This window comes from Colletes gigas, unplaced genomic scaffold (assembly GCF_013123115.1).
Source record: "Colletes gigas isolate AHSC1104 unplaced genomic scaffold, ASM1312311v1 Colletes_gigas_Sc00008, whole genome shotgun sequence".
Taxonomy (NCBI): Eukaryota; Metazoa; Arthropoda; class Insecta; order Hymenoptera; family Colletidae; genus Colletes; species Colletes gigas.
This window is the reverse complement of record NW_025106637.1, coordinates 86,247-108,229: the sequence shown is the minus strand read 5'-3', so window position 1 is coordinate 108,229 and position 21,983 is coordinate 86,247. Positions and strand designations below refer to the sequence as shown.

At 36.7% G+C, this 21,983-nt stretch overlaps 2 protein-coding genes across 4 annotated transcripts; one reads left to right on the top strand and one right to left on the bottom strand.

The window, feature by feature from the left end:
* Window positions 1-470: 470 nt before the first annotated feature.
* Window positions 471-5,863, bottom strand: LOC122397076 (serine/threonine-protein kinase ICK). Its single transcript, XM_043395938.1, has 11 exons — window positions 5,464-5,863; window positions 5,346-5,375; window positions 3,270-3,528; window positions 3,086-3,207; window positions 2,800-3,012; window positions 2,315-2,662; window positions 2,086-2,247; window positions 1,800-1,949; window positions 1,438-1,707; window positions 721-932; window positions 471-583 (listed from the first exon to the last, which is right to left on the bottom strand). The coding sequence occupies exons 3-11, from the start codon at window positions 3,429-3,431 to the stop codon at window positions 471-473; spliced, it is 1,752 nt and encodes a 583-aa protein (XP_043251873.1). The 5' UTR covers window positions 3,432-3,528; window positions 5,346-5,375; window positions 5,464-5,863.
* A 10,785-nt stretch (window positions 5,864-16,648) lies between these two features.
* LOC122396694 (guanine nucleotide exchange factor for Rab-3A-like) lies at window positions 16,649-21,813 on the top strand. 3 transcript variants are annotated; one of them, XR_006259061.1, is made up of 9 exons: window positions 16,649-17,143; window positions 17,902-18,214; window positions 18,313-18,555; window positions 18,634-18,869; window positions 18,974-19,357; window positions 19,448-19,550; window positions 19,622-19,688; window positions 19,769-20,010; window positions 21,363-21,813. XR_006259061.1 is itself a non-coding variant. In XM_043395307.1 (9 exons), the coding sequence occupies exons 3-9, from the start codon at window positions 17,987-17,989 to the stop codon at window positions 19,846-19,848; spliced, it is 1,341 nt and encodes a 446-aa protein (XP_043251242.1). In that variant the 5' UTR covers window positions 16,649-17,143; window positions 17,482-17,762; window positions 17,902-17,986; the 3' UTR covers window positions 19,849-21,813. The 3 variants fall into 3 exon arrangements, 2 of the variants coding, with proteins under 2 accessions (XP_043251242.1, XP_043251241.1); XM_043395307.1 differs by adding an exon at window positions 17,482-17,762 and having other exon boundaries at window positions 19,769-21,813; XM_043395306.1 differs by having other exon boundaries at window positions 19,769-21,813.
* Window positions 21,814-21,983: the final 170 nt, after the last annotated feature.

Here is a 21,983-nt window from a genome sequence, read left to right as displayed (position 1 = left end):
TAGTTGTTAATACCTTTCACAACATTTTCATTGGACAAATTAAACAACTTAAAAAAGAAAAAAAGAAAAAAAGAAAAATTAATGTAGCGAATTCTGTCACGTTGATAATACTAAAATACTGTTATTCAATAAATAATTAAATAGTAATAGTCATTAACAGAATTAGAAAATGCAATTGAAAAAAAAAAAGGAGAGAATTTGTTCCTACTTATCGATAACTCGAATCCGATCGTTTTAAAAATGTGATCACTTATACAGTCTGAAAAATAATTAATCGATATAGTGACTACATTTTTAAAAGTTTTATAGCAACGTTTGTAAATTCGGTTCTTTCGTGATAGCATTAAAATCATCAGTTTTTTTCTTAGAACGCAATGGAGTGATAAATATCATTCTATCACAGTTGAAGTTGCTTTAAGGAAAAGAAATGGATTAATTTAAGAAATATATATGTAATAATTTTAAAACAGTCATTTTAGATACTTAGCAGCCCAATCCGTTCTGCCGTGAAGGCTTCCGCTACCTTTTGTGTTCAGCACATTTCCATACACGCCCGGTTGAAGCGTCCCTTTGTTCGTCGTTTCTGTTAAATTAATAAATAGTTAATAAAACGCGAGAATCTCTTAACTGTACGTACAAGTTGTCTACAATGTGCGAATTGCTAAAATTTGTTCGTCCATGCCATTTGATTAAAAGGTGCTGTTAACTTTAAATACTTACTAATACTTTGCGTACCATAAACGCTGGGATAAGGCAGTCTCAAAGTTTGATCTGTAATGTAACGATTTCTTGGGAGGTAATACTGTTTCGATTGATTCTCGATAGGATTCCTGGGTACCCAAAAAGAATCAGTGAATTCCTCATACTTCTCCAACGTTTGCCCGACCAAATTCCGCATTAACCTAGGTTGGTTCGCGTCGAAGTCACCATTTCTTCAAGAGCAAAAGAGAACAAGTATTAGAAACGTGCATCGATGAAACCAATAAATGCCCGGACCCGAGATTATTGCCATTAGTTTATTGAACACTTTTAATTTACAATGGGATTGTTCGACTACAGCGGAAGAAATAAATTAAGAAGGATACGGTTCGCATTTGTACACTCGGACATTTTCTTCGTCGTTCTTATTAGAAGCAGAGGTACTTACACGTATTTGACATCAGCTTAAAAAAACAACAGGATTTATGAAATTACCCACTATGTACATCCTACTCGCAATCTCAACACTGACATTAGGGATAAACAGCATAAATTAAATAGTGAGACGCAAGCATGAATAACGTTGGTAGAAATTTTCAAATATTTCAAGATCAACGTTCTAAGAGAGATAAAATGGTTCTGAAGTTCCTTTTGTCAAAGCAGGCAGTTTACCAGTACGTATCCCAGTATTATCGATAATTGGGGGTTCAGGTTTTCACTTTTTGGAACTCTGGATACCTGGAGGACAAGCTTGTACTCGGCCCAGCGACGTATCGAGCCACAGTGAGGTAGTGTTGTTTCGCCGATACTTTTCGACCGTTCTTCAAGTTCGATTGCGACTGATTCCAATGTATGGGGGCTGGTTCGTTCCACGTTGGCAGCGTCCAGTTCCCGTTGCTCTGCTTCGGATTGTCTGGTAAATAATTGGCGTTCCAATTGGCACGATTCTCTTTGTACACTCGATCTGGAGCAAGCTTTACGTTCGCGTTCTCGGGAACGATCTTGCTTCTGACGTGGACAATCAAGGATTAGATTATACAATCGCGAGACAGACGAGATCCACGTAACACGGCTTTGATTACGAAATTCGGGCAACGCACCCCAGAAGCTCGGCAAAATCGTCCTCATCCCACTTCGGGGGATTGCTTTTGCGCGCGTAATTATTATGGTTCAGTAACGGTAGTAGCATCGGTTGCTGTTGCTGTTGTTGCTGTTGTTGCTGTTGCGTCTGCGCTACATTCTCTTGTGCTCTGCGATAATGAAAATTTCATGCATTACTCGGAACATTAGGATCCATAGTACGGATATATGTTTATCTTTTAAACAAAATATGAAAGAGATCGAAGGCTCTGCCAAACCATACGATGGCGAGACGATGTGTTTTACCTGGTTTCGAGCGAGTTTTTCAAGATATCCTGGGGATAGTTGTACTGTTTGGGAACAGGAGACGGAAGATTCACTTTGTTCAGGACTAGATCACGCTGGGTCGCGACGCCGATCTTTTTACTGTTGATTGCCCGCGGAATGGACATTTGAAAGTAAGGATACCTAAGCGGAGACAATCTACTAAATCGAAATCTTTGTTATTTGACCCGTTTTCGTCGATTAGAACTACCTGAGAGATTGCTGTGCCGTGGGTCTTTTAATAGGGTTCCATTGCAGCATGTCTTCCATGAATATCACTGCTTCCTGGCTGGCGTTTGGTATCAGAACGTTCAACGATGTACGAGTGAAGTTCGGGAACTTGAAATTCATAGCGGCAGCCAACTGATATCCCTCCGGCCAATCGTCCTTCTCCGGAGTGCCGATCACGGAACAGATTTTAAAAATTTCGTCGATTTCGCTTTTGCCGGGGAACAGTGGCCTGAACGTGTACAATTCAGCCATGATGCAACCTACTGCCCAAATATCGATGGGGCTGTTGTAAGTCGTCGAGTGGAGCAACACTTCCGGCGCTCTGTACCTGAAACAGGTTTCATTATTTTAAACGAAACTATTTACACCGATCGCTAAACATAAAAAGATTAATCTCTTCTCTTAGACTCGATCGTCGTTATTTTGTTCGCTGTGACTGAAATTATGTTATCCAATGACTATTACCATCTCGTGGACACGTAATCCGTATAAGGAGGCCTTGACCGTATTTCTCTGGCCAATCCGAAATCAGCTATTTTCACCAATTCCGGTCCCATGCACAATAAATTTTCAGGCTTCATATCGCGATGAAAGAACCCATGTTTATGCATGAAAGCTAGTCCTTGCAACACTTGGTACACTATATTTCGGATCACCGGCTCTGGGAAAAGTTTGTCCCTGTTGTGTAACAAATATATCACTGTATATCGTTCCATAGTACGCGAATCCTTAATACAGATTTTAATCCTACCTATCCTTCATCAACTGATACAGATTTTCCTTCATGTACTCGAAGACGAAGTAGAGCACGTCGTTCTCTCGTATCACTTCCTTCAATTTCACCACGTTCGCGTGACTGAGTTTTTTCAAAGACTGGAACCGATCGTATTACGATTAATCATTGAACGTTTTATCGAATCGCGAATCATTCTTACTTTTACTTCGCGCAGATTCATAGCTTCCTCCCACGAATAGTATTTCCTCTTCATTCGTTTTATAGCAACCTTCTCCCCGGTATCGATACGTTCTCCTAAAACGACAGAACCGAACGTTCCGTCGCCCAATTGATTCAGAGTTATGTATCGGTTCATCGTCATTTGCGCTCGGTTTATTAAAGACGATCGCACACACACCTTCAGCTCGACGCCTGATTCGTCTTATCAGGACGTGGCTCGTGCATTATATTAATGGACCCTGAAAGGTACATTTTTCACCGTTTAAGTCAGACGCATTTATTATTTGGTGGCTGTTCAAAATACAGGACTATACATTATTAATTTACAAGTTGTTTGATATTGATTCTTGACAATCATGGGACACGATAAACAGTGAAAATATGAAAATCTACAACACGTTGAAACAGTCTTATTGGCGTTACACCATAATGCCAGGCTAAGTCTATACACTGTCGACCAGGAAAAAAAACACCGATTATTATTCTAGGAATTTAGATCGATCCTGTTTTACGCGTTGTTTGCCATTGAACGACCTTGATTCACGGGCCATTAGCCTCACCGTGGGAATTATACGTTTAAATGGTCGCGAAACCACGGGTACATTTACCGACACGAAAGTGACTTTAATACAATCTTGACACGTAAAGAGAAAAATATAAAATATCGAAAATTGTTAAAATACCGTGATTCTTTTATCTCTGTGGAAATTCTATCGGCATCGACGAGTTGGTCACCCTGTCTATCGGTCTAAAATCGATGGAAGCATAGCTGTACTTAAACTTCTACACGTTCGTTAAAGGTTCGAAATAAAAGTTTAATCTTGTCGCAAACGTTAAAGCCACTGCTTAGTAACGTTGAAATACCGTTCGTGAAATATGAAATACTATAGGGGTGCCTGCATACGTGCTGGTCACACATGTACGCTTACTTCCAAACAATGATTCTATTTCCAGATCGATCTACAAATTATACTTGTACTTGTATACTTGTTTAACTGGTTTTAATGTCGAAGAAACCCTTTTCTATCAGGGTTCATTAATGTTCTCTCTTTCTGGGTGAACAAAACTGTTCAAAATTAAAAATTGTTCCTTCTTTTCGCTTTCTAGAACAGCATACTAATTGTGCCGCGACTTTCTTCGACGTTTGGCATTCTGTGACGTAAAACGGTACTACATCAGCCGTCTGTAACGACCGTACGATAACCCAGTTACGTCCCGAAAGGGTTAACAAATTACTTTGTCCTACAGGCGCAACAACACCTGAGTGGCCTGGTCGAGATTAGCATTTTCTTAACACGCTCGCATGCGGACAATCTTCGTTGGCCAGTCAGACATGCGAGGATATAGATTTTCTTCGGTCTCGCGACACAAGAAAATACGTATTCTTGGGAAATGTATGCAAGACGGGCCACGCGATTCATTTAAGCTATGCTGATGAAACAGTTACAGAAAACCATAATAATTCAATCAGGAAGAATTATAAATGGTTTCAGGTGCCAATAACTTCAAATTCAAACAACTACCAAAAGATTGAGACGATTCTCACGCAACTGGAACCGTCATCAATTTAAAGATTAAAACGTAAAAAAGCTGATGTTTATGATTTAATCAAAATCAAACAATAAAGACGAAAATGTTGTATCCCTTTCATTTTGTACAAATATAAGTTCTTCTAATACGTCTGAATTTGAAACATATTTTACACTAAAACCATCTTCACGTTCTTAGTTTATAATTTATAATTTATAGAATACCTAATCCGAAATTTTTCAATAGCATACATATACTACCGATTGAAATTAGAAAACAGTATTTTACTGTTCTACAGTAAAAATCTAAAAGTATGTTTACACGTGTTTTGCAAATAGCTACAATTTTTTTCAGCCACGAAAAATCAAAATTATCGATGCTACAAAAATTTTATGAAAAGGGAAACAGACAATTATGATCTCTCACGTTAACTGAATAAATAGCTATAATAAAACTGTTTGACGATATCCGTATAAAGCATACGTTTCCAAGTATCCAACATTCCAAGACCATAAAATGTACATACGTTTTGTGTACAGCTGCTAAACCGGAAGCACTAAAAATGGACGATAACAATTGTTTGTGAATAGTCCAATGTTCGGCGGGAACGGTTTGTAATTTTGAAAAACTTTAATTCTACTTACGAAAATGATTGCGGCGCGAATCATCGGCATTCCATGCACTTGATTACCTTTCTGCGCAACGCTCGCTCGCAAACTGTTAATCGAGCGGCCATGCTTCACCGTGTGTAACCATAGTAACAAATACTAACTGAAACTTGAACCAACAACAGAGGTTGTACCACGACCAACTCGTATTTGGATTCGTTCTGGTTAGTGGGTGGGGACAGAGTCGAGCAAATTTTATTCACGAATAATGAATAAAAATGTCATATCACATACCTTTCACGAACTGTTCGCAATAACACGTTTCAGGACATTTAGCTTTTTATCTTCAGAAAAAAGAAATTTCCAATTAATAACAATTTCTTCGATCGAATATCAATACATTAGTTTACTACGAGTGCAGTCATGTCAAAAAGAAACAATCGTAAATGTAATGCTACAAAATATTCAAAATGTTTCTTTAGCTTCTGATCCCCCACTTGGCCTTGAAGATTATCGTGCACAGTATAGGAATGAATTCCTCTTGACACACATTTTCGCACGACGTAAACAAATATATGACATTCCGCTTAAAAAATTGAAGGCCACCATTTTTCGAATAGCCGAATGTTTCCCGTCACGTCGTCAGGCAGCGCATGTTGCAAGTTGCAACACCTGCCATGGTGCCATCTAACGGCTACGTCGCGAAACCCGATACTAACCAGCAACTTACCATAAAGGGTAAGGGTAACGTTGCGAATGACACGAAAATGGTAATGGGGTCTCGAGACCCCAACGTTACCGACAAATTTAGAAATGAACACAAGAGGAAGTGAGACAGAAAATGAAATTACAGAAATTAGTATTTTTTAACAGAATGAAAGCTGTACAGTCCAGAATTGAGCATCGATCGATTAATTCATCGGATTAACCAATCGATTAAGATTATTTAAAGATATCAAGATAATTAAAATACGTACGGATGTACCTCATTTATAAGTACACCGCAAATCCTCTGTTTTTTATTTTAAATTGTAATATATCATTTATTTAAAAAATAACTCGGAAAAAACGTATTTGCGACTCGAAATCAGTGTTATTAAACTGCACACCAGGACGAAGAAGGTATGTGAAACTATACGAGGAAGATCGCAGCCATTAGCTCATATTATTTGCTATGTAATTAATAATTCTATTAATTACATAGTAAATAATATGACCCGGGTCTCACCACGTGGAGGTTGCTGCGAATGGAGACCCACCCTAGCCTCGCCCCAACCACCCTTCCTTTGGCGAGGAAATCGAATACCTATCTAAGCGAGAAGCTATCGAAAAGTTAGAAACGAGCTAGAAAAGGAGAGTTCTTAAAAGAACTGTCCAATCAAGAGACGAAGAACCTAACAAAATGTCAATACATGTGAGATGATACACATGTTTTCTAACAACGAAAATGAAATGTGCAACTGCACGTACGAACTCTGACGAAGAGATCGAAAACCTAACAGAATGTCGATACATGTGAAATAATCCATCACATGTTTTTTAGAAACAAAATTGGAATGTGCAACCGCACGTACGAATCCTGATTAATAAAGTACCTATATGTACTTTATTATTAATTGTTCCTTCTTAATTATGACAGTGCCTAAGAAGACACTGAAGACCCAACCAGAAATGTGCAACTGCACGTATGGACCTTGCACATTAAAATACTAATATGTACCTTAATATTAATCATCCCCACTTAAATTTACGCACACGTTTCAGTGGTATTTAATCGAACGCTGGAGAACGCTTTTTTATCTTATAATCTATATACATTTTTACTTATATTCTAACGCAATCTGTCGAAACGAAGAAATACGAGGAAATATTTTCTTCTTGATGTCTTCATCAATCCCACGATGCTGTTCTAAAACATACACTCATATACAATACATATAACCGATATAAAACGAAGATACGACAAGATATTTTCTTCTTGGTGTTTTCGACAATCCCACGATGTTATCCTGAAACAAAAACTGATATTCGATAAATATAACTCGTATAAAACAAAGAAATACGAGGAAATAATTTCTTCTTGGTGTCTTGATTAATCCCACGATGTTTCCCTGAAACATAAATCAGACAATAAATAGAATTGTATGAAATATTTCTCTAAAAACTATCAAGATGGAATCCGTGTATAATTTTCAATTCCATTCTTCAATAATTATATATCCTGTAACAAGAACTTGTTCAAAGGATTAATAGCTGAAATGAAAGTGTATTAGTGAACACAGAAAAAATGAAATTAATATTTGAACTGAAACTTCCGCGAGTAAAAATTGATATAAAAAAGTTTAAAAAAATTCGTCTCAATGTTAAGATAAATATGAAATAAATTGAAAATTTTATTCTCCGTTTCCTTTATGAAATAAACAATTTTTCAAGACGTATAAATTGCAATAATTATATTTGACTGTATTCAAAACTAAATTAGGTTCATACCGAAAAAGCAATAGCGAACTAAAATGTCGATTCTACGCGGCAATTAACTCTCAATATGAAATATCGAATTGCAATTTGCATACCCTTTTGATACAAGCATTCTATTTTCCATCGATTAAAACAATGATCGCGAACAAACTTTAATTTATGCAAAGAGTACAGAATATTTATAAAAAAATCCACTATTTATAAATAACAATTAGGTTGAAAACGTTATTATATCCCGTACAAATTATCAACTCTAATAATGAATAATTGGTGATATATATATTATGAATCATGAATTTAATCTATGACATAAAAATATATTAATCAAAATTACAGGTTTTAACACGTTTTGAAAAAGGAAATAATTTGTCTATTTACCCCAGTACTTTAAAGCAGTATTTTCATTGGCAAACATATAAAGAAAAGGATATATTTTCCACTCATAAATTCAAAAAAACAACCCGTGAGTGGATTTCAGTCGCAACGCTAATTTATAAAATATAAAAGTATACGCGAATGGTGCTTATTATTCGTAAAATGAACCACACAGGGTTCTTTTATTAATTAAATCGCGTGCACCCATATTCAATCATACGCAACACTAATTTTAATAACGGTGTTGAGCCATTCGAGGCTTTGCAGAATCGTAGTTTGATTCTCGATGATCCTGGTGCAGTGGCCAACGTTTTGGCCAGCTTTTGGGCATTGAATCGCAACTCTAATCAACAACAAACGCGATAAGTCAAGATCGCAACGCTAGTTTATAATATAAAAATTCCAAACGCGATTTCTAACAATAAAAGCAACCGCGAATGATGATTATTCGCAACACTACCCTGAAAAGTAAACGCGAAAAATAGTAATTCGCAACGCTAAGAGCAAACCGATCGGTTCATTCGCAACGCTATTCTTAAATAACGATAAAAGCAATCGCGTATAGAATTCGCAACGCTACCCTGAAAAGGAAACGCGAAAAATTGGAATTCGCAACTCTACGAGCAAACGCGATTATTGTATATTCGCGACTCTATCTTTAATGGAAATATATTTATGTTTCGCAACGCTAATGCAAATCGCGTTTTGCCCAAAAATACTGGCGATGTCCATCGTTGATGCAAATATACATGCAGAAAATAAGCTAACTACTTCTAATTACTATTAACTACTGTAGAGTGGCTCATGTGGGGATGAATTTAGACGTTTTAAATATCGCAACACTACGGGGCAACAACGCGATAAATCAACAATCGCAACGCTAATTTATAATAGAAAAATTCCAAACGCGACTTATAAGAATAAAAGCAACCGCGAATGGTAATTATTCGCAACGCTACCCTGAAAAGCAAACGCGAAAAATAGTAATTCGCTACTCTAACAGCAATCGCGTTTACTAATAATTCGAAACGCTATTTTTAAAGCAAACGCCCGGTTCCTAGGTTTGCATAAAGACAATCGCGAATCGTATTTATTCGCAACACTGATATATCAACGCGATAAATATTTGTTCGCGACTCTACGAGCAAACGCGAACATTGTATATTATTCGCAACTCTAACTTTAATCAGGGGAATCATGGTACATGTGAATTCACATGTACTGGCCACAAAATAAACTAACTACTTCTATTACTACAGATAGGGTAGAATTTGGGCATTGAAAATATCGCAACTCTAAAGAAAAAATCGCACGATTGATCAAGATCGCAACGCTAATTTATAGTATGAAAATTGCAAACGCGGTTGATGTCCATTATATGTATAAAAGAGTAAAAAAGCAACGCGAATCGTGATTATTCGCAACACTACCCTGAAAAGGAAACGCGAAAAATGGTAATTCGCAACTCTACGAGCAATCGCGTTTATCGATAATTCGCAACGCTACTTTTAAAGCAAACTCCCGGTACCTAAGTTTGCATGAAAACAATCGCGAATGGTAATTATTCGCAACACTACCCTGAAAAGGAAACGCGAAAAATAGCAATTCGCAACTCTAAAAGCAAACGCGATTATTGGATATTCGCAACTCTATGTATATCATAACCGCGAGTTATGGGGAGGGATGGCTGGCATGTATGGTGCAGTCATGTACCATCAGGTACATGCATACGTGAGCCAGTCAGAAAAATAAACTAACTACAATTACAGACGAGTTAAGTGACAAAGTAGCAATAGGAATGACTTTCCATCCTCATCCGAGGATGAAGATGAAAAGCCATTTGTTGTAGCCCACTCTTGAAACAGTTTGTCAGGGCCTCTTCAGCTCATATAGAGCCTTTTCTTTCTTCGGCGGTCCTGCCGATGCCTGAAACTTACTTAAGACCGAGCTCGAGATTTCGTGCAATACGTAGTCTTACAACAATATACGAATTGTTGCAAGAGCATACGTGGTCATCTCGAGCGGGACGAACGTTCCGAAAGGGACCTAATCGCGATCGCGAGCGCGAGAGAGCGACTTTAAGAGTCGCGCGATTCGAGGAGTCGAAAATAAAGCCGAAACAAACAGCACATGTACACCGTTTGAATCAGCAAAATTTCTACTCTCGAAATCGTAACTACAGGAACAGAACTGCCACGCGAAAACGCGCCTACCCGAATTACTAATGTGGACAGTCCTGCCCTGACCCTACCTACTTAGATTAAGCACACACACACCAGAGAATAAGTTACCTACCTACCTAACCCTATATTTAAAAAATTGCAAAACTCAGTCTCTCAAACATACACTCCACGGTTCTCATTCACAATGTCCGGGCGCGACCTAAACTAGAGAGGACTCCCCGGGGTTCCTCCGACACCCGGACATGACTAACTTCAATCACACTCTAATTTTGTACGTACCAGTTTTTGCGGTGGACTGACAAAGCTAGTGCCCATTGCGTACTTTTATTATTTATGTAAAACATTTTAATATATCTGATATAGTCTTTATTAAAATATACTCTATACATATATGATCATATAAGATTGAATTGAATTGAACAATTGCCAAGTAAATAATAACTATAAGTTATCTAATGTTAAAAAATTCTGTATCTGAATTGTAATGAACTTTTGAAACGATGCACTTCCACATCCTAACCACAAACACACATATGTGGACAGTACATCGTGCACGATACACTAGCCTTGTCAGTCGCACGGATAAATTATTATTATAAATGTTACAAACTAAGTCATCGTGCCCCGTTGCCTTCGCTCGTGCAAATAACACTTGGGCATGTGCACGAACTTAGGCAACGAACACGGAAAAGTATCCTGAAAATCCTGACTAGTAAAACTGGTTATTAGTAATTAACTAAACGGTATCTATTCTCAATTAAAATGACTCGACTTGTTATATGTGATATATCAACAACAGACTACGTTAATATTGAAAAATATTATTATTCAAGACAAATTTGTAAATGAAATTGAATTGTTCAAAATGGAAGACTAATAAAGATATCATAATAAAATAATTTACTTTGCAAATTGAAATAAGTTTGTTAAATTATTATTCAAAATATTCAATTATCCCTGGTCGTTTCTGTCGTCAAAGTAAATTTTTTAAAAGATGAAACTAACATGCATGTTCCTTTGATTTGAGAAACGACCAGTCGCGAAACGCCTTCTTGCACGTGAAATACATCATATGATGTATTAATCGATAAAACGAATATTTAATAATTATGTTAATGTTGTAAGATATTCTACTGGATCATATGATTGATATAATGCTTTCGCATTATATTAATTCGTATTCTACTCAATTATACATATAATTCATATAAAGTTGTGTAATATTTAATGGTAACATTAAAAAACGCGAGTGCAAGAAGACCCTAGCCTACACTAAAGAAATATAACAATTGATGTTGCTACTCGCGGGTATTTTTTATACCCGCGGTCACTTAACTCGTCAAACATACTAAGTATACAACTGGTCACCCGTGTTGATTCGGATCTTTCATCCTACAACATGGTTGGGGACCAGAGGAACACAAATAGCATGCGACTTACGAGTGATGAACTTGTGCCTCTGGGATGACTGCATGATGATGATTGCTGCTGCTGCTGCTGCCCAGTGGAAGTCATCAAAGCCCCCCTGCATGGTCCTGCTATAAAGAATAAGAAAGCAATTATAATCTATTGTTAAAATTACAGAGATTTTTAATTAAAAATTTCAAAGTATAAATTTATACTTACGTTGTTCGCTAGTGGTCCACTGCCCGATACTCCCCGAGTACTGCTGCTGGATACCAAGATCAGGTTCAGAAACTGTAAGAAAATTGTAAGAAAACAATTAGAATCTGTTGTTAAAACTGTAGAGATTTTTAATTAAAAATTTCAAAGTATAAATTTATGCTTACATTGTTTGCTCGTGGAGCATCGCCTAATAATCCTCTTCAGTGATGCACTGACTCTAATTCCGGTAACGAGGAATTTAAATTTCAAATTGAAAAAATAATTAATTTGATTGAAAAGTATTAAATTAAATTACCGCGACCGAAGATTCAAATCGGCGAACAAATGACTCTATTCTCGCGATTCAGAAAACAAGGAGAGCCACGATGCTCTGTAAATAATTTAATACCGCGTAAGAAACACTGCTTCTATTCTCGCGTTTGCCTAACACCGTGAACGATAACGAGCTTGGGGTCACTTTGCCCCGAAAAACAAACTTGTTGCTACGTACAATCACTGAATCTACCGGCCGCATTGCGCGCGGCCAACAAATTTCCTGGAAAGAAAAGAGCTGAAAATAAAGGGAGAGGAAATAAGAAACACAACAAGCACATCTGTGCTTTGCCTATCGATTTTTGTTTTTCTTCTTACTAGAGTTCGACAACGAAAATACTGCTTTAAGTACTGCTGTATACATAGTTTATCCCGTACGAAATATTCTCAATCAATGAGAATCTCACAGACAAAATAATATCTAGGAAAATAATTATTCGATTTATAAATATATCACCAAGTTTCATAATTAGAGCTGTAAGCATGATTACATTTACTTTATCGAATGTTAGAATATCCCGTAAATTTTATAAATATTCCGAAATTTGCAAGAATTAAAGTTCGCTAGTTATTTATGCTCGAATAGCATATTCCAACTACGCAGTTACTACGTTTTCTAAAACTTGTATCGAAATATGTATGCAAATTGCAATTACAATAATTCATAAAGAAATATAAACGATCAATTAAATAGATATCAGTCGGAAATATTTAATCGCGATCAGAATACAGCCTAATATAAACTATTCCAATTTATCATTTATATCTACCGACGCCGTTTCTATATACTTCGATATGTATCGAAGTAGATAGAAAGTTTGTTAACGATTTTAATATTTATCTTAACAATGATCGATTACAAAATTACGATCATGCTTGCAACGAACGATTTAATAATGAAATAAAAATATATAAATATTAATATGGGTGTTCATTTTTGTTGTAATTGTTTAAACGTTACCAATATTCCCTCCAGAATATGTCGACTCTGCCATCTGTTATGGTGTACTTTACGCGCCAATAAAGCATCCCATGGCGTCGAATTTCAATCAGAGACTGCAACAGAAATAAAATACAAATTAAATCATAATTAAACAATGATCGATTATAATGAGGAAATAGCAAAAGGTTAGAAATAATTACTTCGTTGGTCGCGAAACTCCGACACGTCTTGAGAGGTTTCAACGAGTCTTATTATTTCTTCATTTCGAATTCCAATAAGAGGCTGTAACAGAAACGAAATAACGATGCATTAAAGTACACGAACGATTATTATAATTAAGTAATGGTTAAATCGAGACCGTATTGCAAGAGATCGTATGTAGTAATACGCGAGTAGTAATAGTGGAAGGATAAACAGGTTAGAAATACGCACCGCGGTCGCGGAACGCCGATACGCCTCGACACGTCTTGCTATGTTTGTTTACAACGTACGAATGATGGCCGACCGCTGTGCTCGGCGACGCTCGCGAGTTAGGCGGCGGGGTGGGGGACGCTCCGATGTCTCACGAAGCTTGTTTACGAACCCGAGGGATACCTCGGATAGAAACCGCGGATAGACTGATTTTTAGCAAATTATTTACAACTTTAACTAATCAAGGAATCGCGAACAATTTCAACTGGTATGCATTTACACGCACTGGCTGCTGCCTATCACACTAATTCAATGAATTTCTCCACTGACCGCCATCCATGAGAAGAGGCCGCCAAAATCGCCACCGAATTTTTTGGTCGGTATGGCAGTCAGATTCGGCCACGAAAGTCCATATGGTAAAAAGTGAAAGGACTTTCGTGACCCAATCTGACTGCCATACCGACCTGAAAATTCGGCGGTCAGTTGAAAAATTAATTAATAATTATTGCAAACAATAGGTATGAAAATATGGAGAAATTCGAGGAGACTGAAAGTTTCTTTGAATTTCTATCGAGAACCAAGGTCGTACATCGCGTATTCATATCTATTCGTATACCTCGTCTGTGTTTCGCGTAGCATCAAAAGAAAAACGATAGCTTGGAATGTTTACTGTATTTCTTTTACAATCGCAATTCCTACGCTTCTCGAATTTTGTTTCTCGATTACTGATAAGAAATGAATACGTGATGTACGACCTTGGTTCTCGACAGAAATTCAAAGAAACTTTCAGTCTCCTCGAATTTCTCCATATTTTCATACCTATTGTTTGCAATAATTATTAATTAACATCAGGCGATTGTTAAAATAATGCTCGATAGCGTGGGTCGTATAAATAATTGTTTTAATACCATTTTGTGTAGAATATTTATTTTTCGGTCAAAGGCACGGTTAACCGTTAATTGATTGGTAAACTCGCCAAGGACGGTCATCCCCACCCCTTTAATTCTTCTACCTGAGGTTACCTGCCGGTGACTCTCTCACTCTCTCTCTCTTTCTCGGCGCTGGCGGACGTGACGGACCCCCGTGGGTCCGCGCTCCACCTTTACTCACTACTACTGACCACTGGTCGAGCACTGGTCAACTCTGATGACCAATATTGACCATTAGTGACCAGTAGTGAGCGAGTTCCGTCTCTCCTCTTTCTAATTTCCTTTTCGACCTTCGAGCGTCTGTTGGGCTTGAACGTGGGGTTTCATCTTGCTTTTACTTCTTTGGTCTCCTTCCATATTTCAATACTTGTTCCTTGTTTGGTTTGTTCGATGAACATTCTCCATATATTGCATGTACAAATCTATTTCATTGACCACTATCGACACAGTGCTGAGTGATATCTCAATCTCCAATTTCTCACTTGTTTTTCGACATTCAAATGTCTGCTGGGCTTGGCCCTATCGTTTCTCCCCGTTTTCATCTGTCTGGATTCCTTACATATTTTACTTCTGGCTCCTTGTTTGTTCCCATATTTTATTCTTGTGTTAAATGTTACTTATTGTATATGTTGTGCTCTTGTCCATGTCTATTTTACGTCACTGGTTTCCCTGGGTCCATTTATTTTACTTCGGAGCTTCGTGTTTACCAATTCATTATATTTAATTGTTTAACTAATCATAAATGCCGCCTTTTTTAGTTTTTTTCAGATTACTTACAGGTCTCTATTATCGTTGGACATCGCGGGACATCGTGGGACTTTTATTTCCAGGTTAAATTTATTTTTAAGGCCGCGATACCAAGCAATTATTAACTTAGCTTCCCGTTCACTCGTTCTCTCGTTTCTTGCTTCGATCCGAAGATTTGCTGCACGGTTCAGCATCGCGTCGCGTCGCGTATCCCATAATTTAGCTTCACCCCTTTTTAAACAAAATAATTGCTTGGTAAAATTAGATATAAGCATCGACGACTCCCTTGTATGCGTCTGCGTATGTGCCAAGTAATTCTTTCCCCAACTAGCTACTCTCGTTCACCCGTTGTCCCGTTTCTCGTTCCGGTCACCACTGCTTTGATGTAGAAAGCAAGTGATCGGCCGTTTAGCTGGTCCGAAGGGTCAGTTGCCGTCCTCTGGCGAGACGATCCAAGGGAAAGAGTATTTCGGCCGTAGAGGGGATCAGGGACTGTTCCTGTCTACGGTAGCCCTGACACACGCTCCCTCTCTCAGTCAGCCGTCCCTAGTTGGGTCCATCTGGTTCCCAACAGGATGCGTGGGAGAAATGGGGAACCTCTGTGTCAGGTGCGTCGATTCCCTTCCCCTTCGATTGGACTTGCCAAGAGGCAACGGAGCTGAGTCTTTTGACCAGTTACTCGGTTCGCGTGTCGCGTATCTCGTTCCTTGCGTCGATCACTGCTGATCGACGTCGCGTCGTATCGCGTCGCGTCGCGTCGCGTATTCCACAATATAGCTTCATCCCTTTTTAAACGAAATAATTACTTGGTACAACTAAACCAGAAGATCGAAGGAACATTGCTTCCTTCTATCTCTCTAGTTTAGTAATCTAGCTTGTAAGAATGTAAAAGGGAGATCGATGGAACTTTGATTCCATCTATCTCCCTTCGGGTCTCCACTCGCAGCAACCTCCACGTGGTGAGACCTGGGTAATATTATTTAGAGTTTAATTAATAATCGTATCACTCTTAGCTGGGGAATGCAATTATTAATTAAAAACTAAATAATATTAGCAAATTGGCTGCGATCCGATTTTAATTTTGATTCTCATTGATTTATCAAAGATTCTAAAGTATTGTCAGAGACGAGGTATACGAGTAGATCTTTCACCCAATGTATTTTTTCGGCACATTTTTATGGGCTCACGAAACCCCTTTACCATTTTCGTGTAATTCGCAACGTTACCAACAGATTCAGAAATGAATTTTAATCCCTTCCATAGTCATCTCACATGTATTTACGTAAGTACACGCTACAGCTGTCTGCCTGCAATACCAATTCAGCGAATAGTTTCTCCATTGACCGCCATCCATGAGAAGAGGCCGCTAAAATCACCTCCGAATTTTCAGGTCGGTATGGCAGTCAGATTGGGCCGTGAAAGTCCATAAGGTGAGAGGTCTACTCCGTATATCTCGTCTGTGGTAGTACGAGCATTCGGCAGTGGGTAACCTGTGGCGCTTGAAAGTTCATTCATTCCGTCAGACTTCAGTTAGGCCGTGTTGTGGGTCGTTGAAAGGTGATGGATGGCGCGTGTCGTGGAACGGTGACACGAAGTTGACATATTGCGCGAAAACTGTATAAATCCTGTCTTCATTATTCTCTCTGATATCATTTTATGATCCCCGTCATATACACTAATGGCAGGAGAGTTGCGTAAAGAGAAGTTCACGGGTAAGCTGTATTTAGATGCTCCCAAGCATTAGAATCCACAGTGACTTTGGATCGATACGCGGATATACTCTTAATACCGATGAATTCTTTTCGCCGCGGATGCTGTTTCATATTTTTTATTATAGTGCGTTAGATACTTCGTTTCTTTTATTATCATTGCGAGCGAAAGGTTTCTTTTTCGTAAAAAATCAAAGTGTACTAGACGGAATTATTCCGTACGCACTTGTAATTACGAAGATAAACTGCTATTAATTAAGTTGTTCCGTTACGAGAGCCGTACAAAAGAGACGTCCCTTTGATCAAACACCCTTTGAATCTAAAAATTTTTTTAATCGTAGGCGTGTCGCTGGACCAATTGAAATAATTATCATGGCACAATGTCGAAAAATCATGACGGAAATGGGTTGTGTTTGTTCTAAAAATTTTAAACATGAAAATCGAATATTACAAACCATTTGACGTACACTGAGCAGTTTATATTTTAAGAGAGGAGGGGAATAACATAATAGCAGTAACAAATTCACTGTTCTATAAAGTACACGGATTGAAACTATTTACAGTGCCATTTCTTTTTTTAGACCTAGAGATGAACATATGTATGCTATTGTGTAATACATTGGTATTTATTTCAAAGGCATTCCTTACTTTACATCCTCCGTTTAGAGATATTCTTTTCTTCCTAATTTAGATTCTTATGCATTACTGCACATTATTTTTAAATCAGAAATTTGTTTACTTTCAATGACCGATATATTCAGTTCTAGTTCAACCAAAATTGATCCTTCATTTACATACACCGGAAAGCTCCACAATGTTCTATTGCGATATTGAAATTCATCAACGATGGAAGAAAGAAAACTCTCAATATCCTGTGACATTCTGGCAAGGTTGAATGAAACTGAACAAAAACTCTTTGAGAATCAAAATCACTGTATAAAGCCATTGCCTGCAGCATTTGACCAAGTGGATGCTGAGATTTTAATCAATGAGAAAGATTCCATCAATGATTCAACAAAAATTAACTGTTGCAATACCTCCTCAAAAATATTATTGTCTTCAAAGGATACCCAGGTAACTTGTTCTATCAGCTTTTACAAGTTTTCTAACTTTTGAATCATTTATTTAGAGTGTTTGGAGCTTGAAGGGATTTATTTGATCCTTGATTTCAGAACTCTAAGGAAAAAGAGGAGGCATGTTCTACAAAAAGAACTATTCAGCCACCCTCGCCAACTACTCTACAGTGGGGTAGGGCTATAGCTGAAGTAAAGGAACATGCTGTAACAAAATTACAAGATGAACTTAAGAGGGCTCACGAGGAGTTAAAACTAAAGGACGAAGAAGTTACAAGACTTTCAAGAATCAAGCAGGATGTTGAAGCAGAGTTGGAGGAACTCACTGCCAGCCTCTTTCAAGTAAATCTCATAAATTCCACCAACATTATTTCTCTTTTAAAGGGGATACAGAACAACTTATTAAATTTTTGTCGATAGGAAGCACACAATATGGTACGAGAAGCAAATGTACGTCAAGCCACGGCGGAACGTCTTTTGGAGGAAAGTCGTATGAAAGCTGAAGTTTTAGCTGCCGAAGTGGCCGCTCTAAAGACACTAGTATTAACTTCAACGCCTGCTAAACCGAACTTCCATTTACATCCGCAAATCGATACGAAAAGTCGTCCAAACAGCGAAGATGGTCAGCAAAGTCTTTTTGCAAGAAAACATAGAAGGTAAAATTATTTCAAACTTTACGAGTACGATATGCGGTGTATGCTCGTGCATAGAAACGATACAATCGATATTCTAGTTAAATCTTGAACGTTTCTGTTTCTAGGTCACCGTCGCATTTCAATCTAAAATACGGTCGAGAGAACTCTCCACCGGATTCTCCGCTAAAGGAACAAAGGGCATCTTTACCGTCGGATCGAGAGACTCTAGAAAGAGATTGGAAAAAAGATTCAGACAAAGAAAAGGACAAAGACTGCAAAGATTTCGGCCTTGAAGTTGATCCTAGAGTGCACACAGAATTTCTTAAGTGGAAAGCCAATCCATGTGTTGACAAAGGTGACCCTTTTGTTGGTAGAATTTTTAAAGAAGACATCGATCTCTGCCTTGATTTCCCTAATAAAGAATTGGGTACAAAAGTTAGGCAAGCTGTTCTCGATGGTATCATCTTTATAGAAGCGATCAGTGACAAGACAAAATTCACATTTCCGAAGCAAGTAGTATATTCCAATATCGAAACTGTACATCGAATATTGTATTACCGTATTGTAATATGTAGTGTTGTTTTTTTTTTTTTTTTTAGAAAATGTGTACTACTTGAAGCACCGCGTCAATGTTATTATCGAATGAGATTCGGGGATCAAGAAAATCAGTGGTACAGCATATCACAAATTTGTCGTAATCGAGTAAGTTTCAAAATTCCATAGATTGCATAGAATAATAGAGCACTAGGTACAAAATTAATACATTTTTGTAGATCATAGCAGTCTGCGATTTCTTGAATTACCTGCGTTATGTTGAACGTGGCCTTGTCAAAAGCTCAGGTAAATCTCGCATTTATATTTATTTAGAATCCCGAAAATGATGTATCAAAATAAAAAAAAAATCATGATTTTTGTTATAGTTCACGATGTTTATTGGGAAATTACACGGTTGCGAAAGGAAATGGCGTTTGCTCGTTTGGGCCTCGCATTGTCGTCTTAACGCATTTCGCGGACGACTTGTTCTAATCTTAAATCGAAAAAGACTAGGCCATGGATCTGTTATTATTCATTTACATCTATCAACCGTAGAGATCGTTGAAAATTTTAATCGTTCCAACTAGCCTCGATCTTTTTTTCTACTCACTGATCGAGATTTTATAGAGTAAGTGCTAAAGTTTTAATATATAAAAGCTCTCAAATTCTTCTATTATAGCGTAAAACGCGCTCAACTTATTTAAAAAAGGTTTATACCAGTCGGTTTAAAGATCTTAGTTGAGATTATAATTTCAAAAATATTTAATGCTATCTTTGTTCTCGAACGGAAAACGATAAAGACTTCGTTAACGATCTGACCTTAATTATATAGCATATTATTTTATTAACAGGCACAAATACATTTTAATCAGTTTTAAAGTGCAATGAAATATATTTGTAAGATATTGGGGAACACGGTGCCTTTTAACTTTTCGCTCATTGATAAAACGCGGCTAGATTTTAGTTTAAGCTTTATAGTTAACGGCAGTTTAATCGAATTATACAAAAAGGTTATTCTATTCGTTTTATAATTTATTCATAGTTATATTTTTTATCCCTTATAAATTTTACAATGGTAACAAGCAATACAAATTGTTGTACGCACTAATGTGAAAAGGAAGTGTTATAGTCTGAAAGACTGTAGGAATAAGTATCTTCTGAAGTTGAAAATTAATTTGGACCATGGTACATGATAAAAATACGTATTATATTTACACATTGACGTTTGTTAGTCAATGTGTAACAGCTATATCGGGTGACAGATGAATCATTTTTACAGTTTCCTTTTTGTGCTAACTAGTATCTATGGTAATTGTTTTTTGTGCACATTCATTGACTTCAGTTTTTAAAAGGCGATTGCTCAGTGCTAATTGTTATAGGCTATAGTAGATTAAAAACGAATCTCCATTTTATGTTGTATAGTCTTTCGATTGACAGTTCTTATTTACAACATTTCGAATACAGTTCGTTCCTTTTTGTACAATATTAATTTATTTATTCTTATTGATTTAAATACGTATACATACCTTTGGACATTAAAAAATCGGACTATAATTTTCTCAAACAAATCTTGTTATAAAATCACGTATATCTAATTGAAAGAAAAAAAAATTTGAAAAATAAAAGTCAATCTTAATAAATTGTTACAAGACGTGTCATTCAACATATTGAAATAATGAGATTATTTCGATATTGTTTTCTTAAAATATACAAGTATCTTAAACCTTGGCAAAATATTTCAAGAATGCCATACATAAAACGTTTATTAAAAATCAAAAGCATGAACATCTATGAATATGTAATGGTTCTACTTTATAAGTTTTCACAGCATAAAATAATTTTAACGTTATAATCATAATTTAAGAATACATGATATTATGTTAAATGCAATGATCATAAAATATGTATTAGCATTTTCATATTTAATGTAATTTATACTTTCGCGCGATATGAATAATGAAACTTGAGTTTTGTCCAAAGGTACAGAGTTCTTCCAAGATCTAAGAAATACGTTATCTTCCATTGCAAACATTAACTAGTACCTGGTAATTAGCGTGCATATAAGAGATGTATACTGTTAAGGGTTTCATAAAACACTATACAATACGTGTCATATAATTACTATATGACTAAGGTGATAAGAAATATTTCGAATTATTGACATTTAATGTGTGCTATAGCTAAAAGCATATTTGTCAATCTACCTAAATTGCGTCCTAATTGAAAGAAAATGACAATTTTTTGTTATATTGCTTTTTTTTATATATTATTTCATTTGGGACTTGAAACAAGAACAATACAGCCAATGTGTTACATACAATCAAATTATTGTTATTGTTATATATATGAAATTGTTTCAATTTTCAACAATAATGAAACTTTTGATACTATACTTCCATTGTATTATATAAATTTTTTAATTCGAGTTTTAGATACCATTGAAATAGTATATTTACGCTTTTTATTCTTCCGTTAAATATTGATTAGATTGAACTGTAGAATTGTTTTTATGCATATTTACTTATAAAGAATTAATTATTAAGAATATGTTTCCTGCATATTAAAGGTGCTTTATAATAATTATTAAGAAGATAACTGTAT

Excerpts from the sequence above, each read along its gene's own strand:
- LOC122396694 (XM_043395306.1), top strand. The coding sequence starts at position 17,987 with ATGGAAGAAAGAAAACTCTCAATATCCTGTGACATTCTGGCAAGGTTG. Across the intron at positions 18,215-18,312 it reads TGTCTTCAAAGGATACCCAG|AACTCTAAGGAAAAAGAGGA; the intron begins GTAACTTGTTCT and ends CCTTGATTTCAG. Across the intron at positions 18,870-18,973 it reads TTTGCAAGAAAACATAGAAG|GTCACCGTCGCATTTCAATC; the intron begins GTAAAATTATTT and ends TTCTGTTTCTAG.
- LOC122397076 (XM_043395938.1), bottom strand. The coding sequence starts at position 3,431 with ATGACGATGAACCGATACATAACTCTGAATCAATTGGGCGACGGAACG. Across the intron at positions 3,208-3,269 it reads TGAATCTGCGCGAAGTAAAA|TCTTTGAAAAAACTCAGTCA; the intron begins GTAAGAATGATT and ends GATCGGTTCCAG. Across the intron at positions 3,013-3,085 it reads TATCAGTTGATGAAGGATAG|GGACAAACTTTTCCCAGAGC; the intron begins GTAGGATTAAAA and ends GTTACACAACAG.